The 27,388-nt window shown below is 42.9% G+C and overlaps 1 protein-coding gene across 3 annotated transcripts in view; it reads right to left on the bottom strand.

The window, feature by feature from the left end:
- The window catches only part of WDR62 (WD repeat domain 62), a 46,007-nt gene that overhangs the window by 16,344 nt on the left and 2,275 nt on the right, over positions 1–27,388 (bottom strand). For all 3 annotated transcript variants that reach the window (XM_079118805.1, XM_079118807.1, XM_079118806.1), the window contains exons 2-13: positions 25,677–25,768; positions 24,524–24,586; positions 20,171–20,228; positions 19,763–19,933; positions 18,648–18,785; positions 18,104–18,286; positions 16,130–16,290; positions 14,324–14,513; positions 10,995–11,132; positions 9,135–9,313; positions 7,455–7,546; positions 5,318–5,443 (exon numbers count right to left, since the gene is read on the bottom strand). In XM_079118805.1, coding sequence (XP_078974931.1) covers positions 5,318–5,443; positions 7,455–7,546; positions 9,135–9,313; positions 10,995–11,132; positions 14,324–14,513; positions 16,130–16,290; positions 18,104–18,286; positions 18,648–18,785; positions 19,763–19,933; positions 20,171–20,228; positions 24,524–24,586; positions 25,677–25,768 — 1,591 coding nt within the window. The remainder of the gene's footprint in view (positions 1–5,317; positions 5,444–7,454; positions 7,547–9,134; positions 9,314–10,994; positions 11,133–14,323; positions 14,514–16,129; positions 16,291–18,103; positions 18,287–18,647; positions 18,786–19,762; positions 19,934–20,170; positions 20,229–24,523; positions 24,587–25,676; positions 25,769–27,388) is intronic.

The raw sequence follows: 27,388 nt of genomic DNA, 5'->3' as shown, positions 1-27,388 counted from the left end.
GCTATTGAATGAAACATGGATAACAAAAAACATCAGGGAGGAGATTAAAAAATTCTTAGAGGTCAATGAGAATGACGATACAACATATCAAAATCTCTGGGACACTATGAAAGCAGTACTAAGAGGAAAATTCATTGCATGGAGCGCATTCCAGAAAAGAATGAAGAGTCAACAATTAAATGACCTAACATTACAGCCAAAGCCCTAGAAAAAGAAGAACAGAATAACAGCAAAAGTAGTAGAAGACAGGAAATAATTAAAATCAGAGCTGAAATCAATGAAATTGAAACAAAAGAAACTATTCAAAAAATTGACATAACAAAAAGTTGGTTCTTTGAGAAAGTAAACAAAATAGATAACCCTTAGCCACACTAACAAAGAGAAGGCGAGAGAAGACTCAAATTACTAAAATACATGATGCAAAAGGAAATATCATGACAGACACCACTGAGATACAGAACATAATGAGAAGCTACTTTGAAAATCTGTATTCCAACAAAATAGAAAGAACCGAAGACATTGACAAATTTCTAGAGACACATGCTCCGCCCAAACTGAACCAGGAGGATATACACAATTTAAACAGATCAATATCAAGCAATGAAATAGAAGAAGCCATTAAAAATCTACCATCCAAGAAAAGCCCAGGACCAGACGGATTCTCAGCCGAGTTCTACAAGACCTTCAAAGAACTCATTCCAATACTTCTCAAAGTATTCCAGGAAATAGAAAAGGAGGGTACCCTACCAAACTCATTCTATGAAGCTAATATCACCCTCATACCCAAACCAGGAAAAGACACATCAAGGAAAGAAAATTTTAGACCAATATCCTTGATGAATATAGATGCAAAGATCCTTAACAAAATATTGGCAAACCGTATCCAAAAACATATTAAGAAAATTATGCACCATGATCAAGTAGGGTTCATTCCTGGAATGCAAGGATGGTTCAACATTCGTAAATCAATAAACGTAATCCATCATGTCAATAGACTTAAGGATAAGAATCATATTATTTCAATTGATGCAGAAAAAGCATTTGACAAAATACAACACCTCTTCATGCTTAAAATACTAGAAAAAATAGGGATAGTAGGAACATACCTGAACATTGTAAAGGCTATTTATGCTAAGACCATGGCCAACATCATTCTTAATGGAGAAAAACTGAAACCATTCCCTTTAAAAACGGGAACAAGACAGGGATGTCCTCTTTCACCACTTCTATTCAACATTGTCCTCGAAACTCTAGCCAGAGCAATGGGGCAGACTAAAGAAATTAAAGGGATATGAATAGGAAAAGAGGAACTTAAGCTGTCACTATCTGCGGATGACATGATTCTATATTTAGAGGATCCAAAAACCTCCTCCAGAAAACTTCTAGACCTCATCAATGAATTCAGCAAAATAGCAGGCTATAAAATCAACATGCATAAATCTACAGCATTTTTATACGCAAGCGATGAAACAGCTGAAAGGGAAACAAGGAAAACAACTCCATTTGCAATAGCCTCAAAAAAAATAAAATACTTGGGCATCAATCTAACCAAAGAGGTAAAAGATCTCTACAATGAAAACTACAAAACACTGAAGAAAGAAATTAAGGAAGACCTTAGAAGATGGAAAGATCTCCCATGTTCTTGGATAGGCAGAATTAATATTGTCAAAATGGCCATACTACCAAAAGTGCTATACAGATTCAATGCAATTCCAATTAAAATCCCAATGATGTACCTCACAGAAATAGAGCAAGCAATCATGAAATTCATCTGGAAGAATAAGAAACCCAGAATAGCTAAAGCAATCCTTAGCAGGAAGAATGAAACAGGGGGTATCCCAATACCAGAACTTCAACTATACTACAAAGCAATAGTAACAAAAACGGCATGGTATTGGCCCCAAAATAGACAGGTAGATCAATGGTACAGAATAGAGGACATGGACACAAACCCAAATAAATACAATTTTCTCATACTAGACAAAGGTGCCAAAAATATGCAATGGAGAAAAGAGAGCCTCTTCAACAAATGGTGCTGGGAAAACTGGAAATCCATATGCAACAGAATGAAACTAAACCCCTATCTCTCACCCTGCACAAAACTCAACTCACAATGGATCAAGGACCCGTCGAAAATCAGACCAGAGACCCTGCATCTTATAGAAGAAAAAGTAGGTCCACATCTTCACCCTGTTGGCTTAGGATCAGACTTCCTTAACAGGACTCCCATAGCACAAGAAATAAAAGCAAGAATCAATAACTGGGATAGATTCAAACTAAATAGCTTTCTCTCAGCAAAGGAAACTATCAGCAATGTGAAGAGAGAGCCTACAGAGTGGGAAAATATCTTTGCCACTCATACTTCAGATAGAGCACTAATTTCCAGAATATATAAAGAACTCAAAAAACTCTACACCAAGAATACAAATAACCCAATCAACAAATGGGCTAAGGAAATGAACAGATACTTCACAGAACAAGATGTACAAGCAATCAACAAACATATGAAAAAATGTTCAACATCTTTAGTAATAAGAGAAATGGAAATCAAAACTACACTAAGATTCCATCTCACCCCAATCAGAATGGCGATTATCAAGAATACAAGCAACAATAGGTGTTGGATAGGATGTGGGAAAAAAGGTACACTCATACATTGCTGGTGGGACTGCAAATTAGTGCAGCCACTCTGGAAAGCAGTGTGGAGATTCCTTAGAAAACTTAGAATGGACCTACCATTTGATCCAGCTATCCCACTCCTCGGCCTATACCCAAAGGACTTAAAATCAGCATACTACAGAGATACAGCCACATCAATGTTCATAGCTGCTCAATTCACAATAGCCAGATTATGGAACCAGCCTAGATGACCTTCAATTGATGAATGGATAAAGAAACTGTGGTATATATATATACAATGGAATATTACTTAGCTATAAAAAATAATAAAATTGTGGCATTTGCAGGCAAATGGATGAAATTGGAGAATATCATGTTAAGTGAGATAAGCCAATCTCAAAAATCCAAAAGAGGAATGATCTCACTGATAAGCGGATGATGACACTTAATGGGGGGTGGGAGGGGGACAAGAATGGAGGAAGGAGGGACTGTATAGAGGGAAAAGAGAGGTGGGGGGTGGGGGGGAAGGAAAAAAATAACAGAATGAATCAAATATCATTATTCTATGTAAATATATGAATATGCAAATGGTATGCTGTTACTCCATGTACAAACTGAAACAACATGTATCCCATTTGTTTACAATAAAAATAAATTAAAAAAAAATTGCAAAAAAAAAGATATCTAAGAACTTTAAGCTGACCAAAGGCTTTTGTTAAGTCTCCGTCAGAATCTATCAAATACTTTTAACTTATGTGCCCAGTTTTTCTACCTCCTTAGCTAGAGAGGCAGGACAGGAAGTGGGGAAGACCGAAGGACATCAATAAATTGTCATTCACGAGATTATATGTGAATAATCTTAATAGGAAAGTAGAGTCAGTTAATGTATTCTCTCCATGAATAGATTCTTCTTGGATATAGATTTTCATGGTTTTTTTTTTTTTCTTATTTTATTTCTGCAGTGCTGGGGATGGAACCCAGGGCCTTACTACATGCTAGACAAGCATTTCATCACTGATTACACCTTCAGTACCCTTGAATATAGTTTTAATATGTTCTTTGGTTTTCATCAATTAAACCCCACAGGGCCTGTCTCCTGTGCCCTGGGAATATTTTAGGGCCAGGAATCTCCATACTGAATCTCTCCAGTCTTGTGGGAATCCCTTTGATTTCCTGGTTGAGTATGGGCTTTGGAGGACCGTCTTCGGCAAGCTCCTTAGGCTCTGTACTGTCTGGCTACATGGCTATGTCTGTAAAATGGGGAAAGAGGATAAATGCTGGGAGGAGTCCATGTCTATCCAGTTCATAGAACGCAAAAATTACTGCTCAGCACAGAAATCGCTTTCAGCAGTCCTTAATATTGTCTATTTTTCTGCCAAAATTATCAGTGCTGGTTCTGCCCTCTCATTGATTCCCACTCTGATTTCCATTCTTCTAATGCTGGTCCCCTGGGAACAGAGGGTAGAAACAGGTGGGGATAGGGGACACAGGAGACAGACCTGGCCCAAGAGAACAATTCCTGACACCAGTAATTGCTTCTGGGAAGGGCAGTTGCCTCAAATCAGGATAAGGAAAGTCAACCCATAAATTCTGCCAAAGTTGAGAGGAAAAGGCAAAATCTCTTCCCAGGGTACAATAGCAATCAAGATCTTGCCCACAAAAGACATAAGCAGAGAGATAAGACAGACCTGAAGGTGAAAAAGAGAGATGACTGAACAAGACCTTAAAATATTCAGCATGGGGCTGGGGATATAGCTCAGTTGGTAGAGTGCTTGCCTTGCAAGCACAAGGCCCTGGGTTCAATCCCCAGCACCGCAAAAAAAAAAAAAAAAAAAAAGTTCAGCATGACTCAGAAGTGAAAAGCATAGACACAGGAAAACAAAGGTCAGGTCATATGAACATAATATTCCATATATGGTGGTGTTGGGGGGCTTTTCTATAACTCTGGGACACAAGTTGCAGACCAGTTTCACTTAGGCATACAGGGGCTGAAAGAGCATTTTAAATCTTAGGTTTGAAAAGTTCCCTTTTTATTCTACTTGAGGGTCTATATAAGGAAGAGGGAACTGCTTTTTATTTCATATCTATTGGGACATAAAACCAAAGTGACAACATAATTTAAGGTTTTTTAAAGAGTCCAACAAAGAAAATATTCTATTCTTTCTTTTGAGACAGGGTCTCAAAAGACCCTGTTGTTGTTATTGTGTTGTCCAGGAAGGTCTTAAACTCCTGGGTTCAAAAGATCCTTCTGGAAGCCAGGTATGGTGTTGTATGCCTATAATCCCAGTGACTTGAGAGGCTGAGACAGGAGGATAAAAAGTTCAAGGCCAGCCTCAGCAACTTAGCAAGACCCTCAGCAACTCAGTGAGACTCAGTCTCAAAATAAAAAATAAAAAGGATGTGGCTCATTGGTAAAGCATACCTGGATTTAATCCCTAGTACTCAAAACAAAAAAGCCCTCCTGTCTTAGCTTTCAGAGTAGCCGGGACTCCATACCTGGACCATACCTGGACCTATTCACTTGGTAAATACAATCTGTGGGCATTAATTTTCATAAACAAACAAAAACCTAAAAAATTTAGTCTTTGGATTCTGCTGTGCCTAAAGCTTGTCTCCCCTTTTCTGTTTAAGCTAGAGGGAGTTATTTGCACAGGGACCTATCTAATCAGGCACAGGAAGCAGGAAGGAAGGGGCTCACCAGTAAACTTAATGGCTGTGATGGAGGAAGAATGGTCGTCCAGGGTCTGTTCCAGGTTGTAGTTCTTCTCCACATTCAGCACATGGATCAGCCGGTCCCGACTGGCAGAGGCCAGCAAGGTCAGCCCTGTGAGTGGAAGATGAACCTGGGTTCCCTAAGGCTGCCTGGATGCCTTGGCCTTCCAGAACAGCAGCGTGACTGGGTTGTCAAGTCCTTGGAGAAGGAGTCTGTGGTCCCAGAGCTGGAGTCAAAGACAGAAAGGGCCATGCCCACAGCACTGGGTAGTCACCCACACTCTTACTATCAGTTCAGGGAGTACAAATCTTGATGCACCATGAATGCTCCCCAACACATGTCCACAGCAGCCATTCTGACAGAGCCTAGCACCCCTTCCTACCAAGTCCAACTCTTTTTTTTTTTTTTGGTGCTGGGGATTTGAACCCAGGGCCCTTGTGCTTGCAAGGCAAGCACTCTTCCAACTGAGCTATATCCCAGCCCTAAGTCCAACTCCTTGGCATCCATGTAAAGACCTGGCATCCTTTTGGCCTCATCAGAAACTACTGCCTGCCCTGATGCACTTTGTACTCTGGCCCTCACAGGTCTCATTAGAGCCCTACTGCCTGCCTGCTGTCATACTCCTTCTGCCCTCCCTACTAGGCCCCCTCAGATAGTGCCTACCCAGTCACATGGTGTAGCTCAGGCCTAACAAAGGTGCTGCTATAAAGGACAATATTGGGAACTACTGGGCAAAATTCAAATATAACCTGAGGAGGCAGGGAGCTCAGGAAAGGCGTAAAGAGTCAAGACAGACATAAAGAAAAATTGGTGGGCAGAGGGTATGGGGTATGGAAGAATGAAAGATGGTGGGAAAGATTATCACATAATATATTAGGACATAACTCTACCTATGCTGAATTCCTGCCAAAAATGTATCATCTGAATCATGTCATAGTGAAAACTGTCAAACTAAATTGGTAGGAAATTCTACAAAATGATAGGCCTGTACTCTACAGAAAGCTGAGGTCAAAAAGACAAATTAAGCTGGGTGTGGTGGTGCACACCTGAAATCCCAGCAGCTCTGGAGGCTGAGGTAGGGGAATCATGAGTTCAAAGACAGTGAGCAATTTAGCAAGGCTCTAGGCAACTTACCAAGACCCTGACTCTAAACAAAATATAAAGAGGGTTGGGAATGCAGCTCAGTGGAATGCCCCTGGGTTCATTCCCCAGTACCAAAAAAAAAGACAAATTAAGACTGAAAAAAATGTTCCAGAATAAAGGCAATAAAAAAGGGAAGACAATTAAAATGTGAACCTGGACTAGAAAAACAAAGGCACTATAAAGGACAATATTGGAACAACTGGCAAAATGTGAATAAGAACCACAGGATAATGACAACACAGTATCAGTGAAATCGCAGATTTGGTAAGTGCACTGCACCATGTATATGGATGCTCTCCTTCCTAGGAAATGCTCCTAGAAGCATCTGAGGGTGTGGAAGCATCATGCCTACAACTTACTCTCAAATAGTCCAGCAAAAGAGGATGACAGGCTGTGGCTCTGGCTCCATGGTGGAGCACTTGCCTAGCACCTCTGAGGCACTGGGTTCAATCCTCAGCACCACATAAAAATAAATAAATAAAATAAAGGGCTATAAAAAAGAATAACAATATATATTATTTATGCATAAATGTATCAGTAAACACACGTACATACACACAAGAGAGAAATGGAGAAAGGGTAAGCAAAGGAAGTTAAACTGAATTTAAAAGAAAAATACATAAATCTGGGTGAAGGGTATGTACATGTTCATTATAATGTTCTTGCAATTTTTTCTGTAGCTTCAAGCTTTTTCAAAATAATGCCCAATAATCACGCTATCTTTTCCATTAGAGGATGAGTTCATTCAGACGCTCACTTACTCATCCCTTCAGCTTGGGCATTGTCAGGGGTATTGGGACAATAGAAGCAAGATGAGCTAAGCCCTGCCTGTATGTGTCTTGCTTTGTGGAAACCCAGCTACCCTGGTCAGGCTCCAACAACAGGCCCTTACTAAACACAGGAGAGATATCACTTACCCATTCCTGTGGCTCTGTTAGGGAGTTGCCCCTCTTTCTCCCACTACCTGCTGTGAGCTCACCTGTCTCAGGCTTGGAGTACTCCAGGCACAGCACCTCGGCATCATGGGCCTCCACTTTGACCAGCTCATCCATGAAGTGCAGCTCGTGGATCCTGAAAGACATACACTGCCCACTGTACCCTGCCTGGAGCCCCTACAACTAGCCCCAGGTGCTCTGCACTGCTAGAAAAGGTCAGAACAGGGCTGGGGATATAGCTCAGTTGGTAGAATGCCTGCCTCGCAAGCACAAGGCCCTGGGTTCAATCCCCAGCACCACAAAAAAAAAAAAAGGTCAGAACGGCCAAGTAGCCAATGTTGGGGTACCCTATCATGCCAACTAGTCTAGAGATGCCCAACATAATCTCATCAAGAATCCTGCCATTGTAAAGGGATCAGCATTGAGCCAGGGAGACTTCAGCAGGCACCAGTCCCTTGTGATTCATGGGCCAAAATATACCCTCAGGGATCAAAGACAGTCCTCTGAGGGAACAGGTATTTGTGCAGGACCACATCAGAGGTGATTCCTGATGGGACCTGGGGATATAATCAAGACCTTTTTTTTTTTTTCCTTAAGTGTACTAGGGATTGACCCATGAATTGTGCATGCTGGGCAAGAGCTCTACCACTGAGCCACATCCCCAACCCTTTTCAAAATCTTTTACTTTAAGACAGAGTTTTACTAATTTGTTTAGGGCCTCACTAAGTTGCTGAGGCTGGCCTCGAACTTGTGATCCTCTTGCCTCAGTCTCTCAAGTTGCCGAGATTATAGGTGTGCACTGCAATGCCCAGACTCCTTCTTAAATCAAGACGTTCTTCATTTTCTCCAAATGAAATCAGTCAATAGGTCATTCCAGCTCTTCAACTGTCTACCTGAGTGATTTTAGCCTAGCCACTTGGCCTCACTGGTTTAACTCATCTGAAGACAGCTAAAACAGCATTTATACAGGGGAGTCAGTGAGAGGATTAGGGCAACTGATACAGTGCTAGGGAAACAATGCTAGCCCCGTGTTTGCTCTTGTTATTGCTCTGCCATTCATAGCAGAACCATATTCTTTCCTCATGCAATTTGTGATATCACAACAGTTACCATATTTAAAAATCACAGAATTGAACAGAAAATATTTGCACTTTCCACTCTTGTTGGTAAGAAGACAGGACAACTTGTAGCCTGGTCTTGAGGTGCTGCATGGCAGCTGCCTATTTATGCGACACATGCCTCCAGATCCCCTGTCTTTCATTCCCCAATAATTTCAAAACTAAGATGGTCACAGCTGTCCTTTGTCATCTTAAACCTGTGACAGGGCTCATGTTCTGCTAGCATCTATTAAAATACTTCGGTAGGTGGGTAAACACACTGAGGCCTCAAATGTCCCACCCTCTTGGTTCCTCTCTCAAGGCCATCAGCATCCCCCTGTAGGCATCTTTCACTGACATTTCAGCTTTGGTGCCACTTGGCCTAGCACTGTGCAGACGAAGTGCATGGCCTGCTGCTTAGGTCTTGGTTGTTGTCTTGATCTCAGTCCTTCTGGAAGTCCCCTCCCAGCTTAAATTCTGGGAGTGGCTGGTTACTGGATTGCTACTCACAGTCCCTCACCTCCAATGGGCAGCTGGAGATGCCAAGGTCAGGGCTCCTCCCTACTGCCCTGAGAACCCAAGCCGCAGCTGGGAGGTGCACACCAGACACTGCCAGGGCCCACTTGCCTCAGATTTCCACTTCGGTCGCCTGAAGCCAAGTGCTGGCCGTCAGGACTGACCTGCATGACTCGCACCCCAGCTTTCACATCCATGGGTATCCCATTCTCGCAGCCCCGGTCTGGGAAGTGTGATGTGTCCTGCAGGTGCTGGGTGTCATTTTCCACATACACCACCTTCAGCAGGGTCTACGGAAGGAGAGGGCTGAGATCAGTGCTATAAGAAGCATAGAAGCACCTCTGAAATTCTATGTCTCCCCAGGGCCCAGTAATTCCTCCTTCATTAGGACCAGAAATTCTGAGCTGAGTGCTTCACCACTCAGAATAATAACTGTTTTCCAGTTTCTCTTGCAGCTAAATGAGGCCATATGAATGAACACATTCTAGGCAATGAGATAAAAAGCAAGTGAGAATTCTTTTGCTGCCTTTCTTCTATCTTTCTTGCCTGGAACTCACATATGATGGCTGAAGCTCCAGCAGCTATACGGGATCATGAGGTTGAGAGTCATTACCTCAAATGACAGAGTAGAGAAATGGAAAGACTTTCTCTGCGGGCATCCTACAGCTACCAAAAACAGCAGTTACTACTTTCAGTCTCCTTTTATGAGTCAGACAATCAAACTTTTACTTCTTGAGTTTTTCTACTGAATGCAGCCAAATGTAATGTGTCTATCACAGGTGCAGAAGAGAAGATGGCTATGCTGGGTGGAGGGTGAGGGCAGTAGTAAAGGAGCATCTGCTTCATGCAACCTGCATGAAGGTCTTTTTTTGTTCCAATCACACTGAACTCTTTCAGGATTTCTAAGTTCTTTCCCACCTTGGGGCTTTTACACAGATTATCCCTGAGGTGTGGAACTTTTTCCTCCTCTTTTTGCTCCTCTCAATCTTCTATATTACAGTTCAACTGTCCCTTTCAGAAGAAGTTGCTCTTGACAGCCCAGATAAGAAAGATCTCATGATACTGCTATATACCCTATGAGCACCCTATAGTTTTTTAAAAAATATATATTTTTAATATATATATTTTTAGATGTTGATAGACCTTTATTTTATTCATTTATTTATATGTAGTGCTAAGGATTGAACCCAGTACCTCACACAATGCGAGGCAAGCACACTACCACTGAGCCACAATTCCAGCCCTACCCTACAGTTTTCTTTCCTGGTGCTTATCATATTTGTGATTATACTTGATTTGTAGAGCTATCATCAGTTCACCACCTGCCTCTCCTAACTAGAAATGTGGATGCTACAAAGGCAAGAAAAGGGTCTGTCTTAGTCACTACTGTGTCTCCAGCATGCAGTCAAGTCCCTGGTACACCTTAATAAGTATCTGCATATAAAAGAATGCATATTTAGATCCCAGTTCCTCAGAAAAGCTCCCTCCCTGACCTGGCAAATCTAACCAAAATTTCTTCAGCAAATGAAGTTTCCCCAGCCTCTGCCAAGGCTCTCCCGTGCCCCTGCTTGAACCTTCCCGGTGTTGTACTCAATTAGAGAGGGAAAGCCCCTGCTTGTCTTGGTCCATCAGGTGCTCTCCCAGGGAGTTTTGACTCAAGATTCAGGGAGTAATTTCATTTCTGTTGAGGGTGTCAGGTTGCCTGGATTGGCCGTGTCCACAAAGACCTGGCAAGCAAGAGCTGGGGTGGGGCAGAGAAAATCAGATAGGACAGCCCACGCCACCACAGAAAGGAAGAGAAAGAGAAACATGAGGAAGGGACATGGAGATTGACCTGCCTTTGTTCTTGGTTCTTGCCCCTAGTAAAACCTAACACCTAGGTTCCTTCCAAAAGACTCCCTCCAGCCCCTGTACCTGGCTTAAAGTAGGTCTTCATTTCTCCAAGAGATATATCACAGTGGAGCTACTCACACTGCTGAAGATGTTTTTCTGCCAGTGAGAGTCAGGGTTGCCATCCGTGTTCCAGAAACGGATGGTGTTGTCTGAGGAACAAGTCAGAAAAGATCCTGATGGCAAACAAGCTCTCTGATCTTCAAACTCAGGATACACCTAGAGTTCCCAGAGAATAAGGCAAAGGTTCATGATGATCACCTTGATGATAGCATGATGATACGCTGCTACATTTTGGTGGGGGAAAAAAAAAAAGCTGAAGACAAACAGGCCGAGTGCAATGCCTTCTATAGTAAAAACAACCAAGAAAAAAAGGACATAAAATGCTCCCATGTATCATTCATGTACCACCTTTGGCCCAAGTCTTAAAATATCCCTATAAGCCGGGTACAGTGGTGCATACCTATAATTCCAGTGACACACCTGTAATCCCAGTGACTCAGAAGGCTGAGGCAGGAAGAGCAAAAGTTCGAGGCTAGCCTCAACAACTTAGAGACCATGTCTCAAAATAAAAAATAACCAGGTCTGGGGATATGGCTCATTGTAAGGCACCCTGAGTTCAATCCCCAGTACCCAAACAAAACAACAACAACAAAACTCCATTCAAACCCTCCAATTCTTATAAATGAATTTCCAAGGGAAATGGGCAGCTCAGTCAAAAATCACTAAGCACAAAAAGAAACAAGGTCTTGTGAGCAAGAAGCAGTGGAAACATCAGAGTTTAGTAAAGATGTCCAATACTGGGAATTATCAGACAGAATACAAAATTACTATGTTCAGTATGCTGAAATAAATAAATAAGGGCTAGGGGTATAGCTCAGTGGTAGAGCACTTGCCTAGTATGCACAAAGCCCTGGGTTCAATTCCTAGTACCAAAGAAAGAAAGAGAGAACGAATAAGACATGATTAAAAATATGAGTAGCCAAGCCAGGCACAGACAGTGGCGCACACCTATGATCCCAGGAGGCTAATGCAGGAGGATCACAAGTTCAAGGCCAGATCAGGCAATTTAGCAAGATCCCCTATCAAACCAATGTGAGAAGCCAACCAGAAATTATAAAAATTAATGAAGCATGGCTAAAAAGGAACAAAATAAAACTACTAGAAATGAAAAATAAAACATTCATTTTTCTTTTTTGGTGCTGGGGCTCAAATGCAGGGCCTACCACTGAGCTGTGCCCTTAGCTCAAAAAGTAAAAGGTATTAAAATACCAAAGACAAGACACAGGTGAAAGAAAATTAAGTGAATTGCAAGACAGAGCTAGAGACAATTTAGAATGAAGATCAGAGAGACAGAGACAACATTCAAGATTTCAAAATATGGAAGAATTAGATTCTGAGAATATAATAGCAGCAGCACATATTTTCAGTCTCCCAAAATTCCCACATAAGAAAAAGAACATTCTTTCACATGCAGATACTAAAGAGGAAAAAAAAGGAATAAGAAAGATGGATCTTATGAAAATAGAAGGAAGAGCAGTAGAGCAGAAAAAGGGACCAAGGAGGAGGAAGGAGGAGGCAAAGGGGAAGAATTGAGGAATGAAATGGACCAAATTATACTAGGTGCATGTATGAATATACCACAATGCATTCCAATTTTATATATAACTATAATGCATCAATTAAAAAGTAAATAAATAAATAGAAGGAAGATCAAAAGAGTAGAGGAAAGGGGTCAGGGGGAAGGAGGAAGGAAGGGAAGAGGGTAGTACTTGGGACTGAAATGGAGAAAACTATGTTATATGCATTTATGACATTTATGGGAGGGTCAAAATGAACCCCACTATTATGTATAACTGTATTGCACTAAAAAATAAAAAAAAAAAAAGAGCAACCAAGTTAAAAAAAACAAACACACACATATATATTTATATACATGTAAAAACCAGATAGATGCAAAGAAAATGAACTGAAGGAAGACAAAAGAAACTGGTAACAGTGGGTAAAGGTGAGAGGGAGCAGGATTTGGGGGGTGGGCTGATGATCAACACAGACTTTTGTTTATCTGTACCATTTTTCCCCAAATTTTAAAAAACTTCATATGTATCTCAAATATAAACTTTAAGTTATTAGTTATTAAAAGTTATTTAAAAACATTCTTGCCAAGTGAAAAGGTACTGTTTACAAAAACATCAGACCCCAAAAAAAAAACAAAAAAAAAAAACATCAGACCCACAAGGGCTAAATAATGCCTATTCAAAAGGACAAAGTTTTCTATTTTTTCTTTTTTTGTACCAGGGATTGAATCCAGTAGTGCTTAACCACTGAACCACATCCCTAGTCCTTTCTATGTTTTAAAAATTTCTTTTTATTTATTGTTTTTGGTACAGGGAATCAAGCCCAGGGGTGCTTAACCACTGAGCAACATCCCCACTAAGATGCTTAGGGCCTCACTAAATTTCCGAGGCTGGCTTTGAACTTGCAATCCTCCTGCCTCAGCCTCCCAAGTCACTGGGATTACAGGCATGCACCACCACACCTGGTGACAAAGTTGTTTCTTATAATCCTGAACTGAGCTACTGAAAATAATTTTTGCCAGGTGTGGTGGCACATGCCTATAATCCCAGTGACTCTGGAGGCTGAGGCAAGAGGATCGCCAAGTTCAAGACCAGCAACCTATTTTGAGACCTTGTTTCAAAATAAAAAAATAGCTGCAGGGTAGATAGAGACACTCTGAATCTGCTAAACTTATCTGTGATCTCACTTGATTGCCATCTCACCCTGGAACTATTACTCTGATCCCCTTCTTAACAGATGAGGGGGAAAAGGGGGCTTAAGAAAGTGAAGGCATTTACCCAACAGTTCTTCAAATGGGAGCAGTCTTGCCCAGGGGACCAGAGGACACTTGATAATGTGTAGAGGTATTTTTGATTGTTATAATTGGGATGGGGGGGGCCATTGTGGGTAGAAGCTACTGGTATGTAGAAGCCAGAAATGTGCATTCCACAATGCTCAGAGCAGTCACCCACACACAAAAATAAAAAAAATAAAAAAATAAAAAGGGCTGGAGTTGTGGCTCAGTGGTAAAGTACCTTTGGGTGAAATCCCAGTACTGGGGAGGAAAAAAAAAAAAAGAGGGTCTGGCATGAGGGCCAATGATTATCTTTTTTTTTTTTTTTTTTTTAATATTTTTTAGTTGTTGATGGACCTTTATTTTATTTATTTATTTTTATGTGGTACTGAGAATCAAACCCAGTGCCCCACACATGCTAGGCAAGTGCCACAACCCCAGCCCACTGACTATTTTTTGAAGAAATGGTTGAATGGGTTCCCTAAACTCTGTGGAAGTTTCCACTACTTGAGTTCCCAAATGAGAGTTGAGTAGGGGTGGAAAGGAAGAGTGGGCTCACCTCCACGTTCCAGACATAGGAGCTGTGGAAGAGCTCTGACCACATCTTGCCCACTTTATTGATGTCCTTGATATCCCAGACGTAGATGCTGTGGTCTCTATACACACACGACAGCCACTGGTGGACAGGGTCGAAGGTCAGTGCCACTGTATCTGGGTAGACCGCTTCTACCTTCCTGCAGAAGAGGAAGCTAACAAGGCCACATGGACCATTAATTACCATTAATGTCACTGTTGAGTAGTGACAGTCATCTCTGGAACACAAGAGCTGCCTAACTGGCAAGCTCAAGTACTTTGGCCTTGTTTCTCTCGTACTCTAACTTTACGTCTCCCTCCTCCTTCTTCCTTTGCTTCCCTTTGGCTTCTCATAGAGGTTGCAAACTGTAACAGGCCTTGAAGAGCATTTTGAATTTTTGATTCCTTGCCCTTTATCCATTCCACTCCACCCAAACTCCCATTCTATTTTCTTTGGAGCACAGAAGGAAAATGAGTATGCACCTCAGACCTACTTTCTTCTCTCCTAGGCCTCACCAACATATCATCAAATACCTCTGTGAGGGGACTGGGGAGCTGTCCCTTGGTCTGGGGCGTATACAAAGGATATAGTTTATTGAGCACTTACAGTGTGCTAGGTTGAAAAGTTTAGGTGCCCTGAATTCTCACAACCACTATGAGAGGTGGGTTCTATGTTTTACAGATGAAAAAACAAGCACAGGGAGGTGCACTGACCTGCCTAAGGCCACAGAGAACACAACAGAAGGTGGCAGAGATGGGCAGCCTGGCTAATGCAATATGCCATGGGCCGTGGGCTGCTCCCCACCCCTTCTTTCCTTTATGACACCCAGTCAGGCCTTCCAGGCTCTCTCTTGGAAACGGAACCCAAGAGCTAGGGCCCAGAAATCCACAAAGAGGTGGCCCCAGGTACCCAGCACTCCCTGATTAGGCACCCCCCCATCCACACTCCATAGATGAGACTTCTGACAAAGGGGATAAGCCACAGCATGCTCTTTCCCTCTGCTCTCGATATGGCAGCCAAGGAATCTAACATATAAGGCCTGGTCATGTAACCCTAGTAGCTGCCCCTGGGCCTCAGAACAGACTCCTCCGCCGGCCTGTCCCAGCGCTCAACCTCATCTCTTAACCACCCTGCCCAGCATACTAGGTTCCAGTCACACAGCCCCTCCCTATTCCCACACCAAACCATGCCCAGTGTGTTGTCCCCTTTAGTCTTTCATTTGCTATTGTGACCCAGTTCTCCACATGGCTGGCTCCTCCTTGCCGGACACCCAACTGACATAGCTCTGCCTCTCCAGGGCCTTCCCAAGTTCTTGCCTTCTTTCACCAGAGCACTGTGATTATGTGACATTGTCTTTTCCAAGTACTTGTTTATCATGGAGCTCCCTCCCTACACTGTAGCTTCATGGTGGCAGAGATTTTGCTGCTTCCAGCCTAGGAATGCCACTTAATAAATGTTATTTATTAAATATTTAATAAATATTAGCAACATGGAGGAACATATTCCTCTATATCCCTGCCTGCCCTTGGTTTTCCTTTTTCATAGCACTTAAACACTACCTGAAGTTATTTTGTTTACTCCTTTGTTTCTCAACTTAGCTTCTCTTCTCTCCTTGGAGCTTGTCTCCAGAGGCAGAACATTTCTGCTCTATTCACTGTAGTAATGCCCAGGACTGAGAGTAACAACCAGTATTTGGAGGATGGACGTCTGGGCAGACAGATATGGAAGTGCCGATGGATGCCTGCAACAGGCTCTGTGTGGGCCCCTCCATCTCCCCCTGCTGGACAGTACCTGGGCTCCAGGCCCTGTGCCACGTCTACCCCAAGGTAGTGTGGCTTGGGCAGGTTGGTGAGATAGTGCAGGCTGTGGGCTTGGAAGATGCGAACTATCCCATCTGTGCAGCCGCAGAAGATGAGCTCCTCACTGACACAGAGGCAAGAAGACATGGAGACCTTTGGGGACAGAGGTGGAGGACCAGATTAGAGCTAGTGCACTGTGTATTCTGGCCCAGGGACACAGGGACTGACAAAGCAGTCATGGCCCTCATAATTCCTTGGATCTAAGAACCCATTTGGGTACATTTTAAGATTTTTGAAATCAGGATATAGTATACAGTTAGTACTGAAGGAAATGTGCCAGCAGGTGAACAGAGGCACAAGTTGGGACAGAGCTGTCACTACTGTCTATAAAAGAACTTAGCTTTAGCTGTGTGTGAAAAATATCTCTTTAGCAGATTGCAACTTCAGATAGGCCACCTGAAGTAACCAGGTTGAAATTTAGGCTTAAATTTTATTCCCAATTACTTAAAAACATTTTCATAAAGATTACTACTCCAAAGTAGTCCAGAAAAAAACTTATAGTATATAGGAAGGACTATCAGGACATGTGGATAGAAGGGGCAGCAAGTGCCAGACCTCTAGACACAGGTTCAAGAAGTTTTTCCATATCAAGAGGGACTTCATGAGTCATTTGGTACTCAGATACTAAACTCTGTCAGAAGATTCTGAGTTGGAAGCAGTGGCACATGCTTGTTATCCCAGCAATTTGGAAGGCTGAAGAAAGAGGATCACAAGTTTGAGGCCAGCCTTAGCAACTTAGCAAGGCCTCAAGCAACTTAGCGAGACCCTATCTCAAAATAAAAAATAAAAAGGGCTGGGGATGTGGCTTGGTGGTTAAGTGCACTTGGGTTCAATCCCCAGTAACAAAAACCAAAAAAACAAAAAACAAAAAACAAACAAAAAAACCAAAAAACCATAAAAACCACCCTCCAAAAACAAAACAAAACCATATGATTTTTGGCTTGAAATCTGAAATCTGCTTATGTTTTAGCAAGGACTGAAATGGGGGGGTTAAAAAAAAATGCTGTTTTGTTACCTAGGGCAGATAAAGCCTGGAATTTTTCCACATGCTATTACCCTAAACTAGAAGTGAGTCACAAGAGCAAGCAAGGAGAAGTGGAAACCGAGTTGTTCCTTCAAACAGCCAAATTGGAGCAGGAAGATAGCTTGGACTCAAACCTTCAGATACTGAAGAAAAGAAATTCTGCAATTTATTGATTAACTGTCCTTTAAAATTTTATGTATTTTGTATAGTAATATATATATATATATATATATATATATTAGTTATAGATGGACACAATGCCTTTATTTTATTTTTATGTGGTGCTGAGGATAGAACCCATGGCCTCACACATGCTAGGCGGGTACTCTACCACTAAGTCACAAACCCAGCCCATATTTTGTATAGTCTTATTTTGACTGAAAAATAATTAAGTCAATGGCACTTTAGATTTTTAAAAAAATTCAATTTTTAAAAAAATCTGAGAGTTGGAGTTGTAGTTCAGTGGTAGAGCACTTGCCTAGCATGTGTGAGGCTCTGGATTTGAACCTCAGTACCACATAAAAATGGAAAAATAAAATAAAAGTATTGTGTCCATCTACAACTAAAAAAAAAAAAAAAAAATTGAGCCAAGAACGTTCAATGAAGAGAAGATCCTGACAGTGATGGGAAAACAGTTGTGACCTGGACCCCATCTCAGGCAAGTGCCTTACATATTATCTTATGTGACTTCCCTATCAACTGAGAAGTAGGCAGTAGAATTCCCATCTTACACATGAGGAAACTGAGGCTCAGAGAGGGGAAGCCACATATCCAGAACTTATGTGGTCGACCACCAGCAGGGACGATGCTAAGCATCCCTGGAGACACATCCTATGGGAAAAGAACAGTTCCCCCACTGCTGGCAGAGAGGGGTCGGTGTACCTTCAGGTTGATCCATTTCTCCAGCACCCTCTTCTCGTTGAACTGGCAGAGGAGGCCCGAGTAGGACACACAGAAGGTATTGCCTGCCATCCGGCCCCGACCACAGGCCACACCACAGAAGATGTTGTTGTGCAGCTCACCCAAGATGCCTGAACGTCCCACCAGGGGCACTGTGCCTGTTACCTGGAGGCACAGCACAGCACAGTGAGATGCTGTGTACATGGTCTAGTCTCTGCAGGGCCATACGGGTCCTGTATCAATACAGTTAAACAGGAGGACCCTGAGAAACTCCTTGAAGTGGAGAAGGAAAGAAAAACAGAACCATACTTCTGGGTAGAAGGGTAGAAAAGCATTGGTCCAAGAATGAAATCTGGCCTCAGGATTGAGGGGTCCCTGCAGGGCCTGCCATTCAGCACCTGGAACCCTGAGAGGCTTGACAACCTCTGAGACCACTGCCCCCCAAATCTCATATAGAAATCAGAGCCTCATGCTGCTGACGATGACTCTGCTAGGACCTGGCTAAGGTGGCAAAGATAAAACTCACCTTTGCTTCAGTAGAGACTTCCAAGAACCAGAACCTCACATGTCGGTTCCCCACAGTGACAAAATAGCTGCTGTCCTCAGAGAAGGAGAGGGCAATGACCCTGCATGATACCTTGTTGGAGGCCACCACAATGTCTTTCTGGGGGGAACAAAAAACAAAAACAAAAAAAAAACCAAAAAACAGTGCAGGGAGAAGCTCATGACAGCACCCACCCGGTGGGATTCTTTGTCTCTTGGCCCTCAGCCCTGGGTCTCCCTGCTCTGTTTTCCTTGGACCCTGAAGTGAGATGCTCTCTGGGGAAACCTGTGTGACTCTTGTCATCTCTAGTAACCAAGAGAAAAGACAGATTTGGAAAGGTCCCCAGAAGAGAGCAAGTTCCAGAGCTTTCCCCAAGGGTCCAAGTTCTACAGCTCACACATGTTTGGGAAGTCACAGCCGGGGGTAAGAACAGCACACCCTTTGGTTATCACAGATGGGGCTTTGCTCTGGACCCTTCCCTGAGCCCTCTACAGGATAACTTATGCAATCCTCTCGAAGTGCCTCCCATGAGGGAGGCAGGTCTCCTCTGCCCTGCCAGGCTGTTGGGTTGGGGGGGAATGTCATGTGTTCTAGGTCACACAGTATATTGGTCATGGGTGCAGCCAGGTCTTGGTATCCATTTTTGCTGACACCAAGCCCTTCCCCAGCTATTCTAAAGCCCTGTCTTCTAGTGTGTGGCAACTCAATGAAGTCTCACAATGCAATGAAGCAGGTACTATTATAGACATTTCAGAAGTGAGATAACACTCGCAGAGTATTACCTGTTCGGGGTGAGAGCTGATCAATATAAAAATAATTCCAATAATTTCACTAGTTGAGATCCTATCATGAGCCCTGCTCCCCTCCTAAAATAAGGACATGACAACTGGAACTCCATTTGGGGACATAAAGTGATCCCAGAACAGACACAATAAGGGCTGCAGAACAGAAAGACAGGAGGTAGAAGGTGCTTAACTAATGTTTGCTGGCTGAATGAGCACTTTACCAAGTTATCTCATTTAGTTCCTCCAATGCCTGAGACTCAGGATGGTCTGGCAACTGGCTGCTCACCCATATGCCCACTGGTCAGCTCTCACCTTCCAGTCCCAGACGTTGAGGACCATGTCATGCTGATAGCCCATTGACACGATGTGCTTCATATTTGGTGAGAAGGCAACACAGGCCACACCATACTTGTGGCCCAACATCTCCGCCACCTGACTTTTCTCCTCTGCATCCCAGATGCGCACTGCTGGCCTGTGCCCGTTCTGGGGAAGGTGAGACCATTACTGCTCCTGGTCTCTGTACCAGGCAGAGCTAGAGGTACTGTTAGGGCTGAGGATGCCTTCGCCACAGGTTGTGCCCAAAAGCCACCTCCCTCCCCCATATACCACTGGGCTTTTCTGGACCAGGAGGGTACCATTACAGGGACTCCCAGACCTGCTAGGAGCACAAGGAATGGCCCCAAGACCCTCCCCACCTGCTCAGTTATGATCATGACTCACCTCCCCTGTCACTATGAACTTCCCATCAGGGGAGAAGGCCACAGCACTCAGAGACTTCCTGGGGACAAGGAAAGGAATTGATCATTGGTTCTACTGGAAATGGTTGCACTTTTAGCACTCTGCTTACTCCTGGCTCCCAAGTCTAGGAAGAGACCAGGAGATGTGAGTGTGAGCAGCTCCCACACATCAGTACTGCTGAGTGGCCAGCACAGAACTCAGAGAAATGGCAGTAAAAAGGTCTCTTTCTCCTTGAACAACCAAATCAAGTAGGATGGCCACTGTACAGGGACCCTGCTTTCTTCTCCTTATACAGGAGTGGGTTACCCAAGATCCCACCTACCCTGTAACCTTGAGAAACCAAGATGCAAGAAATGGCACAGACCTGGCCTAAATAAGGGAGGACAGTGATGGGAGGTGATGGGAGGACAGTGGTAGCCATCACACCAAGACAGCCTGCAGCATGTATTCCATCGTTAAATGCTCAAGCTGTTCTGGAAAACCCGTAAATGGCTGATAAGTAAATGGCTGACAAGTTTCTCTCTGATACTCCTAGCTAGTCTGCCCAAGAACTGAATGACCAGACTAGCTGGCACTTTCTGTGGTACCAAGATTTACTGTTTCCACATTGTATTATTTTTTTCCTTCTCCCCTCTTTTAATCTTGTTTCACCTTTGTTCCTTACAGTCTAGTAACTCAATCAGTTAGTAAATTAGCATATGGATAACTAAGTAAGTGCCTGTATTTGAACTCAGGGACTTAAGCAATCCTCTTGCCTCAGACTCTCAAGTAGATGGGATTACAGGTGTGCACCACATCTAGTTTTCTGTGTTAGTCTTTGACAAACTCATAGAACATTTATCATTTTTGAGTTCACCCTCAGGTGGCTTCTCATCACTCCTTACAGCAGTGGACAGGGTAAGCTGTTTATCCAATGTCCTCCCACTCCTCCTTCCTCACTGACATAGCCCCAATTTTAAATGGGATATTGCTGTTCCGACTACAGTACATTTCCTCACCTCTCTTGAAGCTACTCAAGGATAGCTGCATGACAGTCTGGTCACTGAGAAGGAAACTAGTATGCTATGTGCAACTTGATACAGAAAGGTTTCTCAAAGTGAACCCTTTGCCCTGACCAACACTGGCTCCCCTCCTGAAATAAGGGCATAACAGTCAGAACTCCATCACAGGCCATGAGGTGACTTTAGGAACAGAAACTTCACAATAAGTGTGATAAAACAGAAAATCAGAAGGAGTGGGTCCCTGATGCTCACAGAAACAACAGCCAGCCCACTTTTAGAATTCCTATGTGAAGGAAGAACATGTCCTTGTGTTTTAAGCCATGAGTGTCAGGGGGGTTTCTGCTGTCTATAGCCACCTGTAACCTGCTGCATGCCCTGACCCTGTGCCTGATCCTCTAGCAAACTCTGCATGGGCATCACTGTAGATTCCTTGAGCATGCTCCATGAAGTCTGGACTCTCATTAGTTAATTTTTGCAGATAAGACCTCAACACAGGGAAGTCCTCTGCCCACAGTCATTCAATCAGACAGGGAATGTTTTGACCTCTAGGCCAGTGATTCTTAGTCCTGGCTGCACATCAGAATTCCCAGGACAGCTTCTGAAAAATGGCCAAATCATGCTAAGATTAGTTAAGTAGAAGTGTGGGGAGAAACAGGAAGATATATGGCCACTCTCATAGACAATTCCTTGAAGATAATTGCTAAGCACAAAGGGGAAAAGAAGAGGCTTTGCAGTGGGGAAGTGTGGCAGACACTACCTTAACCTAGATCTCCACGTGAACACCGCCAGTCAATGGAAGCCTTCCTGAGAGGATGCTCCAAGTACACAGCTCTCCTGTGGTGTTCCTGCCAAAGATGCAGGACCTAAATCTACCTATGAGGAAACACTGGACAAATCCAACTGTTGAGATATTCTACAAAATATCTAAACTGTAATCCTCAAAAATGTCAAGGTGATGAAAATCAAGAAAAGATGGAAGAGACACTTCAGGCTCAAGGAAACTGAAGGGACAACGAAATATGTAATTTTACAGAATCCTTTGGCTATAAAGGACAGCCTTGGAACACTTGGTGAAGCTTGGAGTCATATGAGAAATAGATGGCAATGATGTACCAATTTTAATCTCCTGATTTTGCTGGATTTATTGTGGTTTTGAAGGTTAAGTCATAATTGTTTTGCAGGAAATACACACAGAGGTATATAAAGACAGAGGCATCATGTTTGCAACTTACTCTAAAATACTTAAAAAAATAGTATGTATATTGATAAAGAACTTACTCTCAAATACTTTAGAAAAAATAATATGTATATTGATAAAAATAGATATGTATATTGATAAAGATATTGATAATGAGAGATACTCTTTGTACTATTCTTGTAAGTCTGGACCTACTTACTTATTTTAATATAAAGTCTAAATATTGCCAATGCCAGGTCTCATCCAACCAGTGAATTTAAAGTTCTCTGGGGATGAGGCTCTGGGATCAGGTGACTCTGATATGCAGTCAGAGGAAAAAATCCTTCATTGGCCACATCTCTTCCAAGACAAACCCACTGAAGACTAAGGATGGGCACATTCACACCTTCCACTTCAGGTTAGGGTCACCTCCAGGGAACACAGACGCCTACAGAGATGAGAGAAACTTGTCAAAAGGGGGTCTAACAAATGCCATTAAGATCCAGCCCAACACTGCAACAGAGGAACATGGGCCTGAGGCCAGAATTTCTCATTTTTCCAAAATGAGAGGGATATTTATTTTTATATAAAAAAACTTAAAGTTTTTGTTGACTAATTTTAATCTTTAAAAACTCTTGGGCAAGTCTGTGGGCATCTTGTGATTATATTTTTTTTTGGGGGGTGCTGGGGATCAAACCCAGGGCCTTGTGCTTACAAGGCAAGCACTCTATCGACTGAGCTATCTCCCCAGCCCTGTGATTATATTCTTAAGGATGCTCTGACTAATGTAGGCAGCTCTTTTACTTGCAGAGGAAGTGAAAGCTCAGAAAGAAGTGTCTCACCTAAGATCACACAGTGAACAAACATTTAAAAGCCAGTTCTGCCCTCATCACCCATGACAGATCCCATAGTTAGGAGGCAAGAGGGAAGAAGTCACTTCCAAGAAGGAATCCATCTCTGCCATCCAATAGGACCTGCCATAGCTTAAGGAAAGACCATATCTTAGCATACACAAAAGAAGAAAACCCACAATTCTTGTGTCCACCTGGAGAAATGGGCAAGGTTGGGTGGGGAATCAGAGAAGCTGAGCTTGAGTGATACCAAGGAGTGACGTGGGGCGCCAGTCTCCCAAAGGTTGTAATCTTTTGGGACTATATCTCCAGGATGGCACAATGATCAATTAGCCTCAAAGCAAAGGGTGCCAACCAATCTGAACCCACTTAGGGCCAAAGGCCTTCCCTAATAAACTTGCAGCACAGGGATTGTTCTAAAACTCAAAATCACATTTACCATTCATTGAGGAAAGTGCCATAAATGTGCCAGTCACTATTCCTGGTGCTAGGGACACAAAAATGAACTGAATGTCCCTGCCCTCAGAAAACTCACACTGTGAAAGGAAGAAAGACAGTGAATATCAGAATAGAGGTAATGAGACAACATTATCAAAAAGGAATAAATTTTGTAGAGAAAGGAAAAGCACAGAAGGGAGATGGTATGCTGAGGCCTGGGGTGGTGGGGAAAAGCATTTCCCTGGCCTGAAAACTCCAGTGATTTCTCTTTGGCCTCAGAGGCCATTCATCCCCTCTCCAAGGCCAGTGAGGTCCATGTGATGTGGCTTCTGTCTATTCCATTCTCATCCCCCCCACCCCTCCTGCTCCCCTACTCTCAGTACTAGGGTCTTTGGCTGTTTCTCACACTACCAGATTCTTCACCACTGCAGAGTCCTTGCTGTTGCTGTCCCTCCTGCTTGTGTTTTCCCTTTGTCATAATGAGCACCCTTTTACTTCCTTCAAGTCTCAGATCCAGGCCCTTCCCTGTGTCCTCAGAAATGGCTTTCTCCCATTCTTTGCCCTAACACATCCCCCATCACTTCCTCCATAGCACTGCTCATGATCAGCTAGTAATGTACCAATGGGTTTACAGTCTCGCCTGTAGTGGGCTGTCAGCTTTAGAAAGCGGAAATTCTCATCACTTTTGTTCATTGCTCTCACCAGCACTTGGAACAGTACCTAGCGCAGAGTGGACACTTGGTGAATGAAGCTGAACCAATGGTTGAGAGAATGAGTGAGTCAACAACCCATGAGCACTTCAGGCTCTGTGGGGAACAGGTGCCAAGACCCTGGTTCTCCGCCACCCCATGCCCAGGCCCCAGTCTACCTGGCAGTATTAAAGATGTGCTGCTGCTTATTCTCCTTGGGGTTCAAAATCACCACCACACAGCTGTGGAGAAAGAGGAAAATGTGCCTATTATAATGGTGTGTGTTGTGGGGGCACTAGGATCCATTATGATTCCATCTGACAGAAAAAAATCACATGTCAATGGGACTCCTCTGAACAGAGAACTCATTCTGGTCTTCTCTAGTTTTTTTTTTTTTTTTTTTTTTTTTTTTTTTTTTTTTTAATGGACACAATACCTTTATTTTGTTTATTTATTTATTTATTTTATGTGGTGCTGAGGATCAAATCCAGTGCCTCACACATGCTAGGTAGGTGCTCTACCACTGAGCCATAACCCCAACCCCTTCTCTAGATTTTAATGCTAAGAATTCTAGGGCACTTAAAGTTATTAATAAGTTCTTAAACAGAAAACAACACTGCCTCCATAGGAACTACTCTGTCAGGTTCTAAGCTAATAAAGACTAACAGGTAAGGTCAGGACTCCTTAGACCCATTTCATAGATGAGGAAATTGAAGCCCACAGACAGGGCTGCTGCCTACTCAGCAGATCAGGAACAGAACAGGGATGTGAAATCGTCCTTATTAGATTTAAAAGCCCACTCTTATCCTCTATCCTGAACTTCTTCCCCCAAATTCAACAGCAGAAACTGTTCATCAGGAATTACCTTGGACCTTCCCTGCCCTACCTTGCTGGGGTAGTCCCTTTGGTGCCTAGAATAGTGCCGGGTTAGATCAGTATTTAAGGGATACACAGCTGTCTGATCCTCTCAGCTACCCCAGTGGCGGGTATCATTTGTTCAGTTTTATAGAAGTAGAAGCAGAGGTCGTAGACGTGCATACATATGAGAGTGCAAACATGGGGTTAAAACCACATTTTGGTTTTAACCACATGAATTTCCCAGAACCATAGTCATCTCCCACTTATAGTCATGATTAAGGCTTTTATAGTGTCCACTATATGCTGAGTACTGTTCTAGACCCAGATGGGTGCATGGAATCCTCTCCACATCCCCTAGAGAAAAACAGCATTATCCACATTCTACAAATAGGAAATCTAAGCTCCAATGAAGTCATTGGTGAATTTCCAAATTCCCTTACAATGATTAGATGCCAAAGCTCACCATGTGCTTACCCTGCCAGGTAGGCCACATGGCCAGTACCAGGGTCACAGGTTAGACCACTGCTATTCTGGGCTGTGATGCCGAGCACCTTCTCAAGAGACACCTGCAAAGAAAAGGCCCAAGTCAGAAGTACCTGCCCCAGCAGGCCCCACATGGTGCAGCTGCCTTGGCTACCCACATAGTTCCTGCCACATTCAACAAACCAACATTCACTGAGTTTCTAATATCATGCTACCCACCAGCAACTACCACTTGTCCTTTTTTTTTTTTTTTTTTTCGGTGCTGGGGATTGAACCCAGGGCCTTGTGCATGTGAGGCAAGCACTCTACCAACTGAGCTATACCCCCAGCCCACCACTTGTTCTTTTTAATACTCTTTTAACAAAAACACAGTACTAGGTGAAGGGCACAGAGTGGTGGGGAAGACAGACAATCTGTCTTCCCTATCTTCTTGGAGTTCATATTCTGGTGGTGATATGGATGGAGGACATAGAAAAGGAACAGAACATATGTGCAGAATAGATGTTAGTTGATGATAGAAGCAATAGAGAAAAAAAAGCACGGAAGGAGACTGGGAATGCAGGGAGAGAGGGGAGGAGAATGCCATAGTAAGAAGACAACCTTAGTATAAGTTTCTAAGTACTTTTTCTATTTCGAGATGGAGTTTCACTATGTTGCCCAGGCTGGCATCAAACTTGAGATCCTCCTGTCTCAGTCTCCCAGGTAACTCAGATTGCAGGTGTCTGTCATCATGGATGTAAGACCTGAATCCTTAAAACAAATCAGGAAGAAGGCATTATGACAACTCTTATTTATAGCCGACCACAGTAAGGACCAAGATTCTGCACCTGGTGAGTGGCAAGGTTGGGATACAAACCTAGACAGTTTGGCTCAAAGCCAAAACCTTGGGCCTTGTAGGGGAAATAGCAGTGAGTAAAGAGACACTGCTCCCTCATCAAAGTCTAGCCTGGTGTGCTAGAGCACACCTGTTATCCTAGGGACTTGGGTAGCTGAGGCTGAGGAAAGAGGATCACAAGTTCAAAGACAGCCTGAACAACTTAAGACCCTGTCTCAAAAAGTATTGAAGATAAAGTTCAGTAGTAGAGAACCCCTGGGTTTGATCCTCAATACTAAAGAAAAAAATTCATAGTCTAGAAGTTCTAGAAGTTTCAATAAGCAAAGAAAAAAGAGGATAATCACAATTAAAAAAAAAAAAACCTCAAAGGGCACAATTGCACATGCTTATAAATGTGGTTACTTGGGAGGCTGAGGCAGGAGGATCACAAGTTTGAGGTCAGCCTTAACAACTTAGTGAAACCCTGTCTCAAAATTTAAAAAAATAAATAAAAGGGCTGGGTGGTATAGCTCAGTGGTAGAGGGTCCCTGGGTTCAATCCCCAGTACCACAATAAATAAATAAATAAAAATACATTAAAATATTTTTTAAATTTTCAAAGCTAAGTTAAATGGGTCACACCCAATCATGACTGACTGAACCCATTTATATAGCATAGAACTTTCTTATTTTAATAGACTATTTTTTTCTTATTACACAGGCAATGACCCTTAAGCAAGTCATTGGCCTCAGAACTGAAAAGCAAACATAGAAATAGAATAGCTAACATTTATTGGGCATTTCCCAGTAGCCAGGTGCTATTCCAATCCCTATAAACTGTATTAACTTATTTAATACTCATAATAACTCTATGATATAATTACTCTCAT

This window comes from Sciurus vulgaris (genome assembly GCF_902686455.1).
Source record: "Sciurus vulgaris genome assembly, chromosome: 17".
In the NCBI taxonomy this organism is placed as follows: Eukaryota; Metazoa; Chordata; class Mammalia; order Rodentia; family Sciuridae; genus Sciurus; species Sciurus vulgaris.
The sequence above is the reverse complement of the archived record's forward strand: the minus strand, read 5'-3'. Positions and strand labels throughout refer to the sequence as shown.